General features: G+C 54.9%; 1 protein-coding gene across 1 annotated transcript; it reads right to left on the bottom strand.

Moving 5' to 3' along the window:
- Positions 1-5,232: 5,232 nt before the first annotated feature.
- On the bottom strand, positions 5,233-7,659 carry HOXC11 (homeobox C11). The gene is made up of 2 exons (XM_040989256.1): positions 6,951-7,659; positions 5,233-5,465 (listed from the first exon to the last, which is right to left on the bottom strand). The coding sequence occupies exons 1-2, from the start codon at positions 7,657-7,659 to the stop codon at positions 5,233-5,235; spliced, it is 942 nt and encodes a 313-aa protein (XP_040845190.1).
- Positions 7,660-17,964: the final 10,305 nt, after the last annotated feature.

Here is a 17,964-nt window from a genome sequence, read left to right as displayed (position 1 = left end):
ACGGCGGCAGGCTCAGCCACAGGCCTCCCTGGCTGGCCAGCCAGCCAGCCAGCCCCCGCAACGATGGCTCGGGCTTGGAGTTGACCTTCTCCTGCCTTCAGTCTTAGCTCGCAATTCACAAGGCGAAGTGTAGTGGGGTGGCTGGCAGCGGCAGCCAGGAGTCAGGCCTCAGCAGTCGCCATTAGAGAGAAAGGAAAGCCGATTCTGGGACCACGGCGGCGTCACCGGTACTGTTGGCTCCCTGAAGTGCCAGGCTCTCTCTCTCTCTCTTTCTTTCTCTCTCTCTCTTTCTTCCCATCCACAAACACACACACACATACACACACACCCTGGGGAGCCTGATTCTACAGGCTCGCATTTAAGGAGAAGAAACCCCCTCTTTGTGTCTAGAATTCAACATTTAAATGACCCCAAGTTGTGCCCAACTGGTGCCTCTGAGACTATAGGCAGAGAAAACCAGCGAGTGGGCTGGCGTGAGGGGTAGTTTGAGGAGGGGTCAGCCTCTCTCACCATCCCCACCCCTCCGGTGGGCACCTTTGTTCTCAGTCCCGGTTTGCGGCTGTGTCCTCCGGGTAGAGGTTTCGTGGCTGTTTGGATTCTTGCTTCAGAGAGAGCCGCTGTGGACCCGATAGGCAGCATGTGCGGGGACCCTCCACATCGGGCAGTCTGAGTCAAGGTTATGGGTTTTTGGTCTGGCTTATAGGGGGGGAGTGTGTGTGTATCTGAGAGAGAGAGAGAGAGAGAGAGAGAGAGAGAGAGAGAGAGAGAGAGAATGAGAGAATGAGAGACAAAGAACAGGAGCCAGCAAGGAAAACAAATGGGTATGAAGCGAATCCTCTCCAGGCAAGGTTATACCAACTTTGGGGCCCTTAGAAGGTATAATCTCAGAAGCAAAGAGGCCAGGAGTTTCTCCAAGGCTGGGGTCTATGCTGGCTTGCCTAAATCAGCCAGGTTCTAGGTAGGCCTCAGGAAGGATTAACCCCGACCTGCAAGCCATTTTGCCTTCAAGCAAAGAAAGGCAGCTCCGGACATTCTTTCCCCCACTACCCGGCCCGTCCCGCCCCACCATCCCGCCGCCGGTCGCCACCTATCCCCACCCCCACCCCTCAATTCCCCCTGGCTGGGGCCCCAGACCTCCTCTCTCCTCTCCTTCCCAAAGATCTACCTCATCCTCTGCTATGACCAAAACTTTTAAGTTAAAAAAAAAAAAGAAAGGGAGGGGGAATCTTGTAAAACTTTTATGCCAAACAAAGTTATAAAAACTTCCCGGGTGTTACCTTTTGCAGAGGTTTATATGAATAATAAAGAGCGCAGTCGCGTGCGTGCTCAAGGTTCTGGCGGGCTAGGAGGGGAGGGTGAGCAAATGGCAGGAGCCAGCCCTGGGGGCACCAGGAAACCTCAGGGGCTGCCCCCTTCAGCGAACATTCCCCCTCCGATTCCAGAGAGGGGCGTGGAGAGGGAAGGGGTGGTGCCCTTGACTCCCTTGAAGTTCAAAGTTTCCCTTTACCCTGGTAGGAAAAGCCTTCTGTGCCCCAAGTCCACTCAGGAAATCCAGTGCAGGTAGGATCACCCACAGCAGTGGAGGTCTGGCTCCACTTCGCCCCAATTCTGTCTTTCAGAAAATGGGTCTATCCTTCCCCCAACTCCAACCCCACTGTGCCCAAAACCAGAACCACCCCCTACCCTTTCCTGGGAACATCTGGAACCCATGGGCTCTCTAGCAAGGGGCTGCAAGTTTCCTCCAGGACTCCTCTGCATGCACAATGCCCGGCAACCTCAAGGTCTGAGTGACAAAGAAACCCCAAATTCAAGGCCACCCCAACCCATTTCTCACTCTAAATGCCCTTGGTATCCCCCCTGCACCCCCAAAACTCATACTTGGAGGGGGAGGGGCGCGGGGTACTCTTTCAGCCCACACCACTTAATACGCTTGTAAACTCCCACGTGCGCTATAAACTTGGATTTTTACAACCAACATTCCTCCTTAGCTCTGGGAAACTTTGAACTCGGCCTAGGGTTTATTTACTGGGGAGGGGGAGGCAGGGGCTGGGGAGCTGGGAACTGAGAGAGACTGGAGGAAAAGAGGGAAATATGGGGTAAGCGGGTGATGGGGTAGGGGCCTGGATGGGGGGTGTGGGGAGAGGTAAGACCATGCACTGGGTGGTGTGGGGGGGAGAAGGTTTGTTTACTATTTAGGGCGGAAGCGTTGTCTAACACAGGCCAGACTGGGTCGTTAAGGACGAAATGAAACTGGGTTTAGAGGCGCGGAGGGCCCTTTATGGCGGCGTCTAGACGAGAATCTTTTGTTCCCCGGGAAGCTCTGTGGCTGGAGGGGATTACCCTAAGAGGCAGAGTGCCCCTGAGTGGCAAGAGGGGGGGAGGTTGAACATCCCCAGAGTCCAAGGGTGGGTTGGTTTGTGGGGTAGTCAGAGACCCTTCCTTCTCCCTTCCCTTTCTGGAAAGCCACCAGAGACGGACTGGCAGCTCTCAGGGCCTGGGTCACAAGCTTTGTTTTTCCTCTCTTCCCGGCCTCTGCTTAAGCCAAGGATTTTTGTCAGAGCTGCACGTTGCATGTTAAGGGAGAATTCCCAGTTGGACATATTTGTTTCCTAAATCAGGAGCTAGGTGCAGGCTGTTTTTTTTTTTTTTTTTTTTTTGCTTTATAAACGGGTTCATCCTCTGTTGAGTTCTTGCCATTCTATTTCATAAGATGCGCTGCTGGTAGGTTAATAAGTCCTTCGGTGGATGGGCGCTCACCCTCACACCTCTTGTCACACGCAGGGGGCCCTCCTTCGGTATCCTAGCACTCCTGCCACCCTCCTAAACACTGCCAGGGCTGGCATACTGTGGTGGCACCGAGGGAGTGGGGGTAGGCAGGCACTCTTTGCATGCACGGGGCAGGCCGAATTTACTCCGGGATGCAAATAACAGTGCCGCTATGTAGGCACAGCAACAGATAAAACAGGGAGGGGGCGTATACAGGAGGGCATTGTGGGCCTCGCACACGCGCGTGTGTGTGCACACACACACACACCTCTGGCAGATCCTGCCTGAAGACCCTCCCTGACAGCCTCAGAGCTCTGCCTGCAGAGGCGACAACAGGCGCTAAGGAAAACAGTCTTGCAGCTCACACAATTGTACTGACAAATATCAGGTTGGAGAGCACAGAGAGGAGGAAGAGGAGAAAAGTGCTGGACAGACTGTCTTTCTGAATCATGAGCCTGAAACAGCGATGAGACAGAGAGCCTCTAGGGGAAGTGCTGCAAGGACCCCCTGGCCAACTTCACCGGAAGACAGGGGCAGTGAACACAAATGGGTGTGGCTGCAGCTGTCCCCTCTGGCCACCTCCTTCTTCAATGCTCCACCCCAAGCCCACCCCTACCCAACAAATTTCTGGGACTCTCTGAGAGGAAGATCCCCAAGGCATAAACACCACATAAACTTCAGGGCAGCCCAGTCTGGGTATCCTGTTGTTGTCTCTGAAGGAGTCTGACCATTTGTGCCCAAAGGGGAAGGGGCCCAGACCCTGCCTTTCCATCCTGGGGTTGGGGTGGGGTAGAGGCTGAGAAGAGGAATGGAAGGGGATCTCTTTCTTCCTCCTCTCCCCTTCTTCTTTCAAAACTGTATATAAAAATTCCAATATAATTTCTCATAGAGGAAAAAAGTAATTGGCAAAAGCCTTAACCCCTCCACCCTACAGATTTAACTATGACAGACCAAGACATCTGGCAGGAGGGTGGTGGAGCCAAGAAAATTCCTATAAATTTAAATTTGATGATGGTTACAATTAACTGCACAACAAACGGTGTACTTAGACAGAAAGTGTGGCTGGGTATTTCCACACAGCCGGCCTGAGCCTCCTGCATGTGAGAAACAAGAGCTTGGGAGAGAGGTGGGGAGAGGTTGCCCACCGGAGAGTAGGATGCCCAGCCTGATCGACCCAGGAGAGAGCTATTCCAGACCGGCTGGCCCTGGCGCCGGGTGGCTGGGCTCTGCTGCAGGCTTCCTCCACCATCTTGCAAATGTGGAGGTGTTTTATTATTATTATTTTTTAAGGAATGAAGTTCATAAAAGGGTCCAATAAAATCATAATATTGAACAGACTGCAAGATCTTTATTTGCCACCAAAAAAAAAAAAAAAAATCACAACACTCCCTCTCCTAGACGAAGGCAGGGTAGGGGACTGCAGTACACTCCCTGGGGCTCGGGTGCCTGGAGAGCCAGGCAGGCAGCGGATTCCAATGTCGTGCGGGTCCTCCTACCGCACCTTCTCTGGCTTGCGAAACGTATTTACAAAATTGACAAGAAAAATCGAGGTTTCCCTCCAGCCCTGCGATAATGAGGCTCGCCCTAAGTTCTCTCTTCTCTCTCCAGCTTCCCCATCCCAGTAACAACGGCATAGAGTAAGCTAGAAATCAAAGTAGGTACTGCTCCGAAAGGTTTGGAAACCTCAATGCACTAGTGAAGACATTTCGAAAAATATCTCTCTCTCTCTCTCTCTCTCTCTCTCTCTCTCTCTCTCTCTCCCCCCACGGGCATAGGGAGAAAAAAACTGGGCTGTTGGGATGGACAGGGCGCACACGAGGAGGTAGGACACGGACTTCGGACTTCGCACACCTAACACCGGGGCGGAGGTAACCACAAATTCACAGCAAGGCAGGCTCACATTTAGCTGCCCCCCTAGCAGTGGGGCCAGGTGCGGAAGGGGCGGGGAACCCGGCGGCCGCAGACAAGGTGTGGCAGCGGCCGGAGGGGTAGGGGCGACGGGGGCTTTTTTAGTTCCAGGATTGTGGGGCTCCGTCGCCCACGACCCCCGCCCCTTACCCCGCCCACACCCGCACCGGGCGAGTAGCAAGAAGTCGTTGGCGAGGTGCGTTTTTTTTTTTTTTCCATTTAAATTAAAGTCTCGGCCTCCTCGGCGGCGACGCCAACGGTGTCCACGGTAGGGAAGGAAGGGGGTCTGCCGTGGGTCGGGTGTTTTCCCCTCACCCTTTTTCAGGCCGGACTCCCATCCCAAAAGCGAGAATCCGGCGAAGGCGAAGGCGGCTCCGCTTGGAAGCGCCGACAAAAGGGCAGTGGGGGCCAGCCCGGACTCCAACGTCCGATATTCCATCCCTCGCGGAAAGAAGACGAATTAGCAAATAAAAAATAAAAATAAAATAAAATAATCTCCTCTTGTGGCCCCTTTCCCACCCCCACCTCCCCGTCCCGGGCAGAGGGCCGGATCTGCGGTTACAGCAGCGGATTTCCCGAAAAATACTGCAGCCGGTCCCTGCTCAGTTTTTTTTCTTTCATCCTTCTGTTCTGAAACCAAATTTTCACTTGTCGGTCCGTCAGGTTCAGCATCCGCGACAGCTGCAGCCGCTTCTCTTTGTTGATATATACGTTGAAGAAAAACTCCCGCTCCAGTTCCCGGATCTGGAATTTCGAATAAGGGCAGCGCTTCTTGCGGGTGCGGGGGGCGTCTGGAGGGGAGGGGAGGGGGCAAGTTGCGAGGAGGGGGAGGGAGGAGAGAGACACGTGAGACCCGGGCGACCCAGGCCCCGTGGAGCGTTCAGCTGCCCTGCTCCCTTAGCCCCTGCCGCTGGGCCGCCGCCACCAGGCTGCCCTCCCGCCGGGCCTGGGGCGCCCCAAGCGCGCGCGCGCGTGCGTGTGCACACCTTCCCACACACACACCACACACACACACACCACACAAGCACTGCAGGACCGGGGCGTGGGCGCTGGGGTGGCCTCGACCCCCCTGCAGCGTGCGTGCCGGCCGGGCCCAGTGAGTGACCCCCGAGACACACACACACACACACACACACACACACACACACACACACACACACACGCCCTTTTCCAGCTCTTAGGCGACGGCCTGAGTGGCGAGGTCTGGGGCAAGAGGGCGGCCCCGCCACAGCACTGTGCGTTCCTCTCCCTTTGTGCCCCCTGCCTGCCGGCCCGCTTCCCGCCTCCCTCCCCGGCTTCCCGCAGAAATCAGAGAGAAGCTGGCGGAACAGGCGCAAGGAAGCAAGAGCTTGGCGAGAGCGGCGTGGGAAATCGGCCGGGAGGAAGCCAGGGACGCACCGGGCCCGGGCCGCTCCGGCGCCGGTTCAGGGGCTGGGCTGGGCTGGGCTGGGGCCCTGGGCCACCCGGGCCGACTGGCGAGAGGCCTCGCTGCCCAGGCTTCCTGGCCGCGGAGCGCCCAGAACCCCTGAGGCCCACCCGCAGCACCCCAGCCTGCAGCGCATCCCCAGACTAACGTCCCCAGTTCCCCCAGGCCCAACCGACTCCCGGATCGCTCGGGCGTCGGCGCCCTAGGCCGGCTCCGGGGCCAACTAGTAATTTGAACATTTAAAGAAAGAAAGAAAAGTAAAGAATAGTTGGAAAACCAGCGGAGCGACCTGGGCCGCCTCTCTCGGGTCTCAGGATCTGCTCCGCTGCCTCCCCGCCACCCTCCCCCCCCCACCTCTCTCCCTCCTGGGCTCCTCCGGGCCTCTTCCTCGCCCTCCCCTTTCTCTTCCCCTCCACCCCTCCCCTCCCTCCCTCCCACCGTGGTCCCCCCTCCCCGCAGTCAGCCTGGTTCCTCATCCTTCCTCAAATGCTCCTCCTAAGTTCACGATCAAAGTTAATATCGCCTGCAATGGTGGCGCTTTTAAAAAATTTCACAGACCAAGTGAGATAACGGGGGAGAATGAGAGAGGGAGGGTTCACCCGGCTTTTCCAAAGCGCCCTTGTCCCTCCCTCCCCACCCCTGCTCCATCGTAAAAAGTCGAGTCGTTGGAAGAGAGAGGGCTTTGTAGGTTATAATAAAAATCATTTGAATGCTTATAAAACTCCACATAAAACCGGACTGACCCAAAACACGAGGCCGGCCCCGCTCGCCAGGCCTCCCCTTGCCCGTGCGCCCTCCCTCGCGCGCCCTCCCCTCGCTGCCCTCCAGGTTCCCGGCCGCGGCTACCTACTGGGGGCGGCTCCCTTGGTCGAGGTCTCCTTGGCCTCCGAGTGGGCCGACCCGGACGAGCTGGGGTTGGTGTTGTCCTCCTCGGCCTCGGCCTCCGCATGCGCCCGGGACGCCAGTCCCGAGGCCGCCGGGGGCGCTTCGGGTTCCCCCTTGGCCTCACCCTTGCCCGGGCAGGGGGGCTCGGCGGGCGCGTCGCCTCCACCGCCGCCGCCACCGCCACCTCCGCCGCCGCAGTAGGCGTTGTCGAAGAAACGGTCGAAGGCTTGGGGCAGGACGCTGTTCTTGTTGACGGACGAGTAGAAGCCGGCGGGGGCTGCGTGTGGGGCGCTGGGGTGGTGGTGGCCGCCGTAGGAGCCTTCGTTTTTCATGAGGATCTCGGTGACGGTGGACGGAGGCAGGCACTCGCGGTGCATAAGCTCGTCGGCCGCCGCATAGCAGGAGGAGTAGCTATTCCGGGGGTGCCACTTGCCGGACGGCTCCAGGCCATAGGAGACCTCCCGCACCGGGGGCACTTGGGCCGAATAGGGATAGGAGATCTGGCGCGAAGGGGCCTGGGGCAGGAAGGAGGAGACGGTGGAAAACTCGGGCATGTAGTAAGTGCAACTGGGCAGATAGAGGTTGGAGGCGCAGCTCCCTCGCTCGCCGAAATCCGCGCCCCTCTCCTTGCGCGACGGCGAGCAGAAGTTGCCCAGGTTGACCGAGTTAAACATCGTTCTCCTCTCCCGCCGGCTCTGGTGGTTGGAGCTTTTGGACCCAGTCGAAGCGAGGGGGGTAAAATTTGGGAAGGCGAGATGACGCGCGTTATCCGTCTTAGTCTCTCTCTCTCCGAGCACGTGATCCAAAGTAGATATTGTCATATATCAGTTCGGAGCACTTCGCAGACGTAGGAGGGGTTCTCTCTTAGGTAAGATGGGGGACGTTCAGGCGATTGGTTTGCAAACACCGCAGAAACATTATGAAAATCAATTGCAGATTTGTATTCGTTTTTCTCTGGTCACTCCCCTTCTCTCCGTTCCACGGAGCCAGCGAGCAGAGGAGGGGAGACAGGGCTTAGGGTGGAATGGGCGGTGGGATGGGCGGGGGCGGTGGCTGGGAGGGGGTAAGTGTATTTTTTTTTTCTTCCTTAGCTGCCAGCCTACCCCCCTCCCACTAGGGTTGGGGAAGGAAGAAGGAAGGGTGTCTAGCCTCCTCCCTGGGATCTGGGTGGGTGGGAGGACTTCTTTTCTCCACCCTACCCCCTAAAGTCTTACCCCAGCACGCAGCCCACAGAGTCCACCGGCTGTTCACCAGAGTTTGAGGAAGTCCATTTTCCTGGTCTCCCTGACCAGAGCTGGATGCCAAGGCTTCTTTCCTGGAATCTTTGGAGAGACTCCCCGGAAGAGTCTCCGAAGTTTCCCAAAGGTGAGGCAGCCCAGCTGCAAGCCAATGTCCCAACTTGGGCTGGCTGGCTGCGCTGTGCCGCCGGCTAGGGACTCGCATTAGTCATAAACGAGTACTGAGCAGCGCGCCAGCCGCCCAGCCGGTGCCTGGTGAAGTCTGGGAAAAACCTTCTCTAATGTTGTGTTAAATATTTAGTACGAGAGAGTGGCCCTGGGTGAATATTTCATGCCTGCCTTTATTGTCAATCAATGCGCAGAAAGCTACATCCCACTGTGGGTTTCTAAATCCCAAACCCCAAAGAAAAAGATTGAAAATAACCAGAATCACGTATGTTTCAGGTTGGGGCCCTTTGGGTGGGGGTTCAGCCTTGGCTGTTGGGTGGCAGAAGAGGCTGTGATCTTTGGTTGTCTGGGCCCAGGGAGGAGATAATGGGGGGCACCTATCCGTGAATGATCTAGGGGTCTCGGAGGTGGGTGGTAGAGCCAGGTTTGGTTATCCCTGCACAAATCAGCATGGTATCCAGTCCAGCATGGCGGGGGGGGGGGGCCAAGGGCCACTTCATCGTGGAAGCCCCCACCCTATCTCCCTGAGACTGCAGCCAGACCTGGCCGCCTCCTTCCAATTCTTCAGTTGTGCCCCCGCCTTGTTCTCCTCTGGGTTTGTCTGCCCTCCCTCCAGACGGCCCAAGGGGGGTGATTCTGTGGTGCTGCAGTCCTCTGCCCGTCAGCCCTGCTGGGCACCACCGGACACCTCTGGACAGCGGAAAAATCACTTTATGGACAGGTTCAGGGCTGGGCACGAGCAGCCAGAACAACCAGCTGGAGCAGAAGGCACCTGGGTTTTGAGAAGGAGTCCCTAGAGCAAGATTTGTTCAGGAAGGAGGCAAAGAACCAAAGCCCCAGGACTCAGCCTGCTGGGCTCCCAGGGAAAACCAGCAAGAGCCGGGACCCTCCAAACACCCCAAACTCTGGGTAAAAATGGACTCCCACTTCTCAAAAAAAAAAAAAAAAAGAAAGAAAGAAAAGAAAGGAAGGAAGGAAGGACGAAAGAGAAAGAAAGAAAGAGAGAGAGAGAGAGAGAGAGAGAAAGAAAGAAAGAAAGAAAAAAGTTGTTTAGATTTGATTTTTTCTTGTCCAGGTATGGCAAAGCAGGCGAGGAAGGTAGTGAAATTTCCAAATACAAACGCCAAAAGCCCTTCCTCCCTCCATAGACAGGCCCTGCCTGGTCTTCTAGAAGCAACACCTGGGTGGTGAGCCTCAACTAGGGGGCCAAGGGGGGGGGGGATGGTTCTGCAGCCCTGGGGACAAGCACCCAGAACCCCTCAGGCCACTCCACCCCATGCGGGGGCGCTGCTTTTTACACTCTTCCTCGGCTGTGGTCAAAGGCTCAGCTGAAGTGTGAGACTTCGCTGCCGCAAAGGGGACACAAAAAGAAAAATCTGTTGTATTTCCTCTTTCCTCTCCTTTTTTATAGGGTGAGCTGGGGGCAGCATGTTTAATTATAATGGTAGGGAACTATGGACTGTGGCTTTTATGGGGTTCGTGCTGACCTCATTAAATTTGAGTTTATGGGAGGCAAAAGGCTCCCCAAACAGTGATGGGAACTAGTGTGTGCGGTACCCCTTTTGCTGGCTGCATAGGTGTGGGTAAGGACTCCGAATCTTAACTCCTGCTTTTCTGGTTCCCCAGCTCCTACCCCACCCCACCCCCAGCTTACTCCCTCTTCCAGCCTCCTGGGTAACACGGGGCTCAATTCCCCAAAGTGTATTCTCCTGTGGCTGGCTGTGGTGGTCAGCCGTGGCGGTGGTGACACAGCCAGGGCCGAGGAGGGTGGGCTGCTTCCTGTGAGGAGACAGCTGGGGTCTGAGCACTTGAATTTGACCACCAAAGTTTATTCCGGAGCCACCATAAAACTGAGCCGGGTGGCTGGCTGCTACGAGAAGCTGCTTTCAGAGGAGTTTTCCTTCTTTGAAACAAAAACCAAAAACAAACAAACAAACAAAAAGCAAGAAGGCTCGGCAAGGAGTTGCTCCCAACCAACCCTGGGGCCTCCCAATGGAAACCCTGGAAAAATCATATTTTTTTTCCCCTAAAAAGGGGAAGGTACGAAGTTTAAATTTTTTTTTTTAACTAGCATTGGACTTTTTTCAATTGCTTAAAAAAAAATCCCAGCAACTGGTGGCTGCTATTGCTGGGGTCATGGAGAACAGACCCTAGTTTGCTGAGGTCAGCTGAATATTGATGGGCAGGTGTAGCCACTCTCCCCAGCCCTGGTCCAGGCCACCCAGAAGTGCAGACAGGGCCCTTATCTCCCACTGCACCCTCAGTTTATGCTTTCTGCCCAGGGCTTGGGGTGTCTCACGGGAGGGGACCCTTTGTGACCCTGCAGCCCATCCCTTGGCAGGCCCTACACGTGGCTGCTGGTTTTTCCTTTCCCCTCACCTGGCGGTCTGGGGAGGAGAGAGGGGGGTGAGCATCACCACCTGTAATTCTCTTTGTTAGGGCCACCCTCCTTACTGGCTCTTGGTAGGTTCAATCAGTGGCAGCCCCCTCTCCTGGTCTGGCAGCCTCCCCTCTGTGTGCACAGCACTGGGACCCCTCCTGCTCCTCTCTGTTCCAGAAGGCAGATGGTGGTAGGGGAAGGGGCAAGTGCCCACACCAAGGGGAGAAAAGGGGCACCCAAGAAGAGCTCTGGTGGGCTTCAGTAATAAGTTCATCCCCTCGTGTGGAGTTGCGGAAGCGCCAGGTGAGCGGAGTCCCATGCATGGACGTCCTCAGATGTTCCCCAGGGTTGGGCAGGTAGGAGGAGCCCTTATTTAAAAAAATATATATACTGGCATCTTTTTACATGCATTTCTCTCCCTTAGCACAATATCAGGTGCTTTACTATGTTTTAGAATTTTCAGGTGTCCCATTTATCTTACACCTGGGACTCACCTGTTACCCCCTTATCCCAGCTAGGAAACTCAAGAGGAAGTGGTTCTGATGGCAGCTCCTGTCTTCCACTTCTTCTCAGACCCTCCTGCTGTCACTCCCAAGCCTGGAGTGAGGCCACCTAAGTGCTGGCTTCTACTAGGACACAGCCACAAGACGACTGTGGAGAGAGCAGAGCCCCCTATGCCCACCCCTGACGTCCCACCCAGCTTCCTCTGTGAAGGGACTGTCCCTGGAGGCCAGCAATGCAATGCGACCCCCATCTCCCCGCCCTCCCCCCCCCCTTAAAGGCTCATTTTACGAGCCAGTTTCACTCGCCTCCTCGCCAAATGCTCTAAAATGAAGGAAATGTCTTAAAAGCAGTCTGGAAATGGAGTCACTGCCACTGAACCCCCCCCCCCCGCTCCCTGTTTGCAAAACCAAGTGCAGCTGCACACACACACACACACACACACACACACACACACACACACACACACACACTTTTCGTGGGTTTGATTGCGCTGGTGGTCCCAGGCTCTCCCACTGCACCTCAGAGCTGGTGGCCGGATGGAGGGGGGCGGCTGGCCTGAGCTGCCATGCCTTGCCTTTAGCGCTCACTTCAGCTCTAGGACCCAGTCCTACTGATCAAAGTGAGCTGGCGGCATTTTTATGAGATCAACTTCAGTGGCTTGCTAGTTGTAATCAGAAGCCATCAATCCAAAAAAGCAAAGCAAAGGAGAGAAAGGAGAGAGGAGTTGAATGGGGTGACAAAATTCAGGTGACACCAAGCAAGAAGATTCCAGTCATGGGCAAGAGAAGACCCCTTGGCCCCCAGCCAGAGTGGATCTGCGGCCCTACCATCTTTGTGGCTACACGTTTCTGCACCCCCTCCCCCCGATTTCCGGGAGCCTGGTTCCCGGTGGGGCAGTCCCCATTGGTTTCTGCTTTCAAGTATTTTTTTGAACTAGAAGCTTCCATAGCACAGCCTGACCTATATGGCGTGAGGCTGGCTTGTTACCCGCTCCTCTCCCAGAGGACTGAAGACTCTCCTCCTGTTTCCCCAGCCCTCCTCTCTGAGGACCTGGGGCTTCTCTCAGTCACGACAGGCAGAAGCGGAGTTACAGGAAGATTCGCCAGAGATTTATCGTCTGGCCCCTAACTTGAGAGCCTCCTTGTCATAAACAGCCGTCTATTGTCTAGACTTTATCTCCGGGCATGGATCTGGATCGTGCATTAGTGAGGCTCCGGAGACACTCAGGGATGGCTCAGTGGGGTGCTGTGGCACTGCCGGTGCCTACCAACCCCCCACCGCCATCCCACTGCACGCTATCTCCCACCCCTTAATCAGGGTTCTTGGGTCAGTAGAGGAGCCAGCACAAAGGTGCATGTGTATGCTTGATGCTGGGCAGGAATACCTGTGTATCTGGTGGGGTGGAGGGCCAAGGTAGGGAAAGTCGGTTTCTTACGCGTGCCTGGGAACATTCCTGTGCGTGTACTTGTGTGTTGGGTGAGCATTGGTCACGGTGGGCTTTGTTTCTGGGTCATTTTAAATGTTTCTGTCTGGGTTTCTGTGGGTTTTATGAACCTGCATCCGCTTGGCCTGTTTTGGCCGTCTGCTGTTTTTCAATATTGGAGCCCATTGTGTGATTTGGGCTCCTTCAGGGACACAGTGCTGGGTGATATGTCCTTCTTGTCTCACTGCCCGCTGCCCACCAGCCTCTCTCTGCCTGCACCGGGTGTGAGGGGTGTGTGGCCCTTCCCCAATCTCAGCAAGTCCTAAACTCCCCAAGTGCCTGCCAATTTTCTGTCATAGATGGGGAGCACATTTTTGGGAGGCAGGATCTGGCTATCTCTATCTTTCCCACGCCCCAGAAGCATGCATCCTAGTCCCACTTCAACCACGCAACTCCAGCTACTTCCCAGGCACACCTGCCCTGCCTTCCCTGGGGGTGCCCTGACAGCCAATGTCCCCCAGACCAGGCCACCCCCTCAGGCCCTGGAGCCCAGGCACTTTGTGACATAAGTGGCCCTTTGCTCAGATTAAATGTCTAAGAGAGACTTATCACCTTACATCTTAGGATCACAGGCTCTCTGAAAGCCAGGATCCTTTAACACAACCAGAAATCACCAAATCCTCCCCTTTTGTTTCTCATTAGCAGAACCCAGGGGCAGCGGTGGTGGGAGAACTATGGACAGACATCATGGTGGTGCTGGCGGTGGCGGTGGGGAACTTGGAACCTCTACTGATGGTGTCTGCCTGCTGCTGCTGGCTGCACCCCACCCTGGCCCCGGGCCCCCCTGCTCAGTCAGGTAGGTGAGGCGAGGGGGATGGTAATGTCTACTGGGCAGTTCTCCAGTTGGGGAGACTAGAGCTGACAAAGGCTAGAGGCTTTTGAAGCCTCGGATTTAGCCAGAATTCCTCCGTTATCACTTTCTCAGCATCCTTCCCTTCCCTAGCCATTAGAATTCTAATGGGGGGGAAATTAGCAAAGATGAGGCCTTAAAAAAGCCAAGAGGAGGAATCTCAGGCCCAAAGGGTTCCAGGAGAAAAAAGTCCCTAGCAGAAATCCCCGCACCCGTATTGCCTCCTCTCCTCTCGACCTCCCCCCATTCTCTCTTTCTAGCACCAGAGCTACACCGGGGTGAGAAAGGATCCTGGATGCTGGGCCCGGCTGCTTCCTCCGGGAGTCTACCGGCTGCCCAGGCTGCCACGGCCGGCCGGCTGCCACTCCGCGGCTCGCTTTCGGGGTTGCTGCCTGTTGGCCGCTCTGACTCGCTCTTGCTTCCCTCCATTCCCGTCTTCCCGGGTCCCAGATGGACGCACATCTAATATCCATCCTAGCTTCTCCGGCCAGCCGACACCCTCGGCCTGCACAGAGCTTGCTCGGCGCTCCATGGGGGCCCTAAGGGCGGTTTTCCGCTCTAAGCGCGGCCGGCTGAAGCTTCTTCCTTTGCCAGTCGCCTGGTGAAAACCCGACCCTCGCATTTCCCTTCTCCTCCTCCTTTTTTCCGCCTCTGGAGCTGAGAAATAAATACGTCCGACTCGCCTACCGCACCAGCCCTCCCAGGCCTGCTGCCTCACTTCTTACCGAACGCACCGACTTGGTTTGCTGAAGGAAAACCGTAAGAGTCAGTTACTTAAGCTGTAACCGAACTTTTTCTTTAGGATGTTTAATTTTCTCTCCGATTCTTAGGTCCCGCTGTGCTTCACGGTGGAATGGAAGCGGATTCAGATTTGAATGTCTGCCGCGGGATGGGGTGGGGGTGTGGGGTGCAGAGAAGGAGAGTTAGAGACCGGAGAGGAAAACTCTGGAAGACCAGGAGATTGGAGTGGATGGGGGAGGGGAGAGAAGGCGTGCAGGGGGAGGAAGCGGCGGGGTTGGGGGGTGCAGCTGGCAGGGATCTGAGCGAGAGAAAGAGAGAGAGAGAAGAAAAAAGTTTCCTGGAGTCTTCCTGAGCTGACTTCTCCGTCTGCAGCTTCCCGGCGGCGTCAGAGTTCACCCCCAATAAAGGAAGGAGGGGGGTCTTTTTTTTTTTTTTTTTAAGGCCCCTGAAGAGTCCAGTGTTTACAAGACCAGAAATGCTGGGGCCCGCGTCCTGGAGGGGAGAAAGGCTGCTGAAATGGACTGACGCCTTCCTTATAAGGTACGATGCTAACTTGACCTTCACTTTGTCGTGGCGCCCCCGCCCACCCAGACTGCTACAGTCAGCCAGGCAGCGCCAGAGCCACCACCGGACCCTGGCCTCTGCCGCCCTCCCTGCTTCCCTCCCTCTACTTTCCCTTTCAGTCGCTCTTCTTTTCTTCTTTCCATTTACCCCCTTTCCCACACCCCCCTTCTCCCCTGCAGCCTTGTCTTTGGATTTCCTTCCTTTGTTTTCACCCATCTCCTTTCTTTTTATTCATGCCAGCTAGTGTCACAGTTTTCCCCCAATGCCCACTTGCCTTCATTTCTGCCTCTATGAGTCTCTCTCTCTTTTCTCCCACAGCCTTCAATCTCACCACCATCCTCATCCCAACTGACCTCCGTGGGGGTGGGGGGGCCTATCCTGGCTGATGCTGCCACCCACCTAGGTGTACTTTGGGGGAGAAGGGTGCAGGAACCAAGGCCAATTTGGAAGGCAAAGGGTCGGGCTGCCCGTGAACAGTGAACTTGGTTTTGCTAAGACGCAACTTCACCTGCAAAGTCTCTTTGACCTTCCTTACAGGCCTTGGGTTGACTATAAAACCTTCAGGGTTGGAGGTGGTGGTGGCGGTGGTTGGTGGGAGAGCAGAGCCTACTGCACCAGGATGGCTCGGAGTTCGCTGTTCCCTGGAACTTGAGCTCCCTAAAGCCCCTGAGGTCTCCCTTAGGCCACGGGAGGGACTGTAGACAATTAGGGATTTCTGAAAAAGTACATACAAGTAACAACAGGACAGGGGGAGACTGTCAGGGCCTCACCGCCTCACCTCCTGCTGCCTCCCAGCCTCCAACATGAACTCTAATCATATCTTCTGCGACGACTATAAAATCATATCATTGACACCCCTGTAATTATCCATCATCCACTTACTCGTGATGATTACAATACTAGAGGAGGCAGAGTTGTGTTGAAAAAATGAAGCCAAGCAAATACTGGGGAAAAATGAGATTACGAGGGAGCCCTCCAGCCTGGATCCTCATCTAGAGGATCAGTTGTTGTCACTAAGCTCCTGCCTGTGGCTTCTTGGATTCCGGAACAGCCATTTTTCAGGGCTGGGGGTGTGTGCTCCTGGGAGACCCCATCACCCCTTTTCCTCCATATTCCATATCCACCCGGGCCTCCTTCTCTACCGCCTCCTCCTCCACTATGCAGGCACCAGAGAGAATCAGATAATAAAAGGCCAATGCTTTCTCTCTTTCCCCCTACAATTATCTGGATAATTGTATGAATTCTTCCTTGAATACCATCATGGAGTCAGGGTCGGGAATTCAGCAGGAAGCGAGGGGGACAGGATTCCAAACGGGGAAGCTGAGAGAGAGTCCCCAGTTCTTACATTCCCAGACTTTATAGTTCTGTCTCGTGTTACATTGTTTCTTCAGGCAAAGATCTTTGTTCCCCTTCAGTCATATTTCCCCCTCCCCCCTTTCTCTCTCACTCCTTCAACTCCCCCTTTTGGTCCCTTTAAAGGGGCCTCAGATCATCTTCCGAGCTTAATAGATAACTATAAAAATAAAATTAATTCCCCCCATGCTCTTTAGTTAGTATCAATATCTGTGTGTTAAATATGCACATCAGCAAGAATAAACACAATTAAGTGGTACAACCCAAACCAGCAATTACACCCATGATTTTCTTTTTTTTTTTTAAAGAAAATTTTATTTTCATTGAACCTAGCATTTTGGGGGGTGTTTACTCCCCCAAGGGGTATTTGTATAATAACCAAGGGGTATTTGTATAATAATAATAATGCATTTTTTTTTTACAAGCTCACCAGGCCTGCAATCTGGTAGAAAAAGTCACTGTGAAGCCACAGAAAGGGAGACTGGGGTGGGACAGAGCATCAGACAGAGATGAAAGGAGCCACGCAGAGAGGTTCCCCACGAACGTGGCAGGCAACATGGCAGGCACTCGCCAAAGATGCTGATCTATTTTTGCTTTTTAAGAAATCTAATTTGGGGCTCCATGAAGAAAAGAGGCAAGCCCAGGAAACTCAGACCAGGAGGGATTTTCCAGATGCCAGCTCACAGCATGAATGCAGCCAGGCCGATGAACTGGGAGGGCCTGGGCCCACCAGGGGAGCCGCGGCCCACTCAGCCGCTACCCACTGGCGCGAGGCTGACCCTCGGAGCCCCCCTGCTCGCGGCTGCCAAGCTTCCACGCTTCCCTTATCATCTCCATCTTTATGACGAGGCTTGTTAACAAGACCAGCGAGCTGGCCACGCACATCCATCTCCGCCGCGCGCGCGGCGCCTCGCTCAGCCGAGCAGCCGAATTGCGTGGCGGACAGGGGGACTGGGAGGCCTAATTAATTGATTTCTTTGGACTGTAAAATATGGCCGAGTCTATGCGGAACCCGTGGACTCATAAACAATATCTGCTAGCTGTGAGTATGCTCTCTCTAAGAATTTTTTCCATGCACACGTGTCCCTGGGACCTTTAGTTGCTAAGAAAGGACTCAAGTGCGACAGATTTTTAAGGAACCAAAATAGAGTTAGCTCAAGGCCAGAAAAGAGATCCCTTCAAACGTGAGAAGTTGAGAGTAAATTTTGTGGGAAAAGAAACAAAGCAAACCAAGAAGCCTGAGTTGGAGGGTAAGCCATTTACTGCAGCTTGTGTAGTTACAGATGGGTGTTATGGTCTGAAAAGATCCCAGGTCTTTGCACCTCTGACTGCTCCTATATTTGAGCAAAGCCCAGGTCCAGCCTTTGACTCAAGATTTGAAAATACATGAACAAAGAAAAAAAAAAAAGCCCTCACCCCAAATTCTAAGCTTTTGAGATTCCAAGGGTTTCCAGCACACACCCAGAAACCAAACTGCCTCTTCCACACCTAAGCCAGAGTCCTGTGCCCCGCCTTTCCCGAGGGATTCCCTAAGATTTATGCATTACCTTCATCACCATGTGGAACCTCATTACACATTGCTGGCTCCATACCGGCGGGATGATGCAGCAGCGGGACCCTGCCACAAACAGGGTTGAGCTCCAACTACAGACTGCACCACCACCACCCTGCCCCCGCTGGGGAGGAAAGATGCGTTAG

Source organism: Ochotona curzoniae, unplaced genomic scaffold, assembly GCF_017591425.1.
Source record: "Ochotona curzoniae isolate NIBS_2020 unplaced genomic scaffold, NIBS_Ocur_1.0 contig_1014, whole genome shotgun sequence".
In the NCBI taxonomy this organism is placed as follows: Eukaryota; Metazoa; Chordata; class Mammalia; order Lagomorpha; family Ochotonidae; genus Ochotona; species Ochotona curzoniae.
This window is presented reverse-complemented; position numbering and strand designations above follow the sequence as displayed.

Bases quoted from the DNA above. Each gene is read 5' to 3' on its own strand.
- HOXC11 (XM_040989256.1), bottom strand. From the start codon at position 7,659: ATGTTTAACTCGGTCAACCTGGGCAACTTCTGCTCGCCGTCGCGCAAG. The intron at 5,466-6,950 runs GTAGGTAGCCGC...CCTCCCCTCCAG, and splicing joins GACCAAGGGAGCCGCCCCCA to ACGCCCCCCGCACCCGCAAG.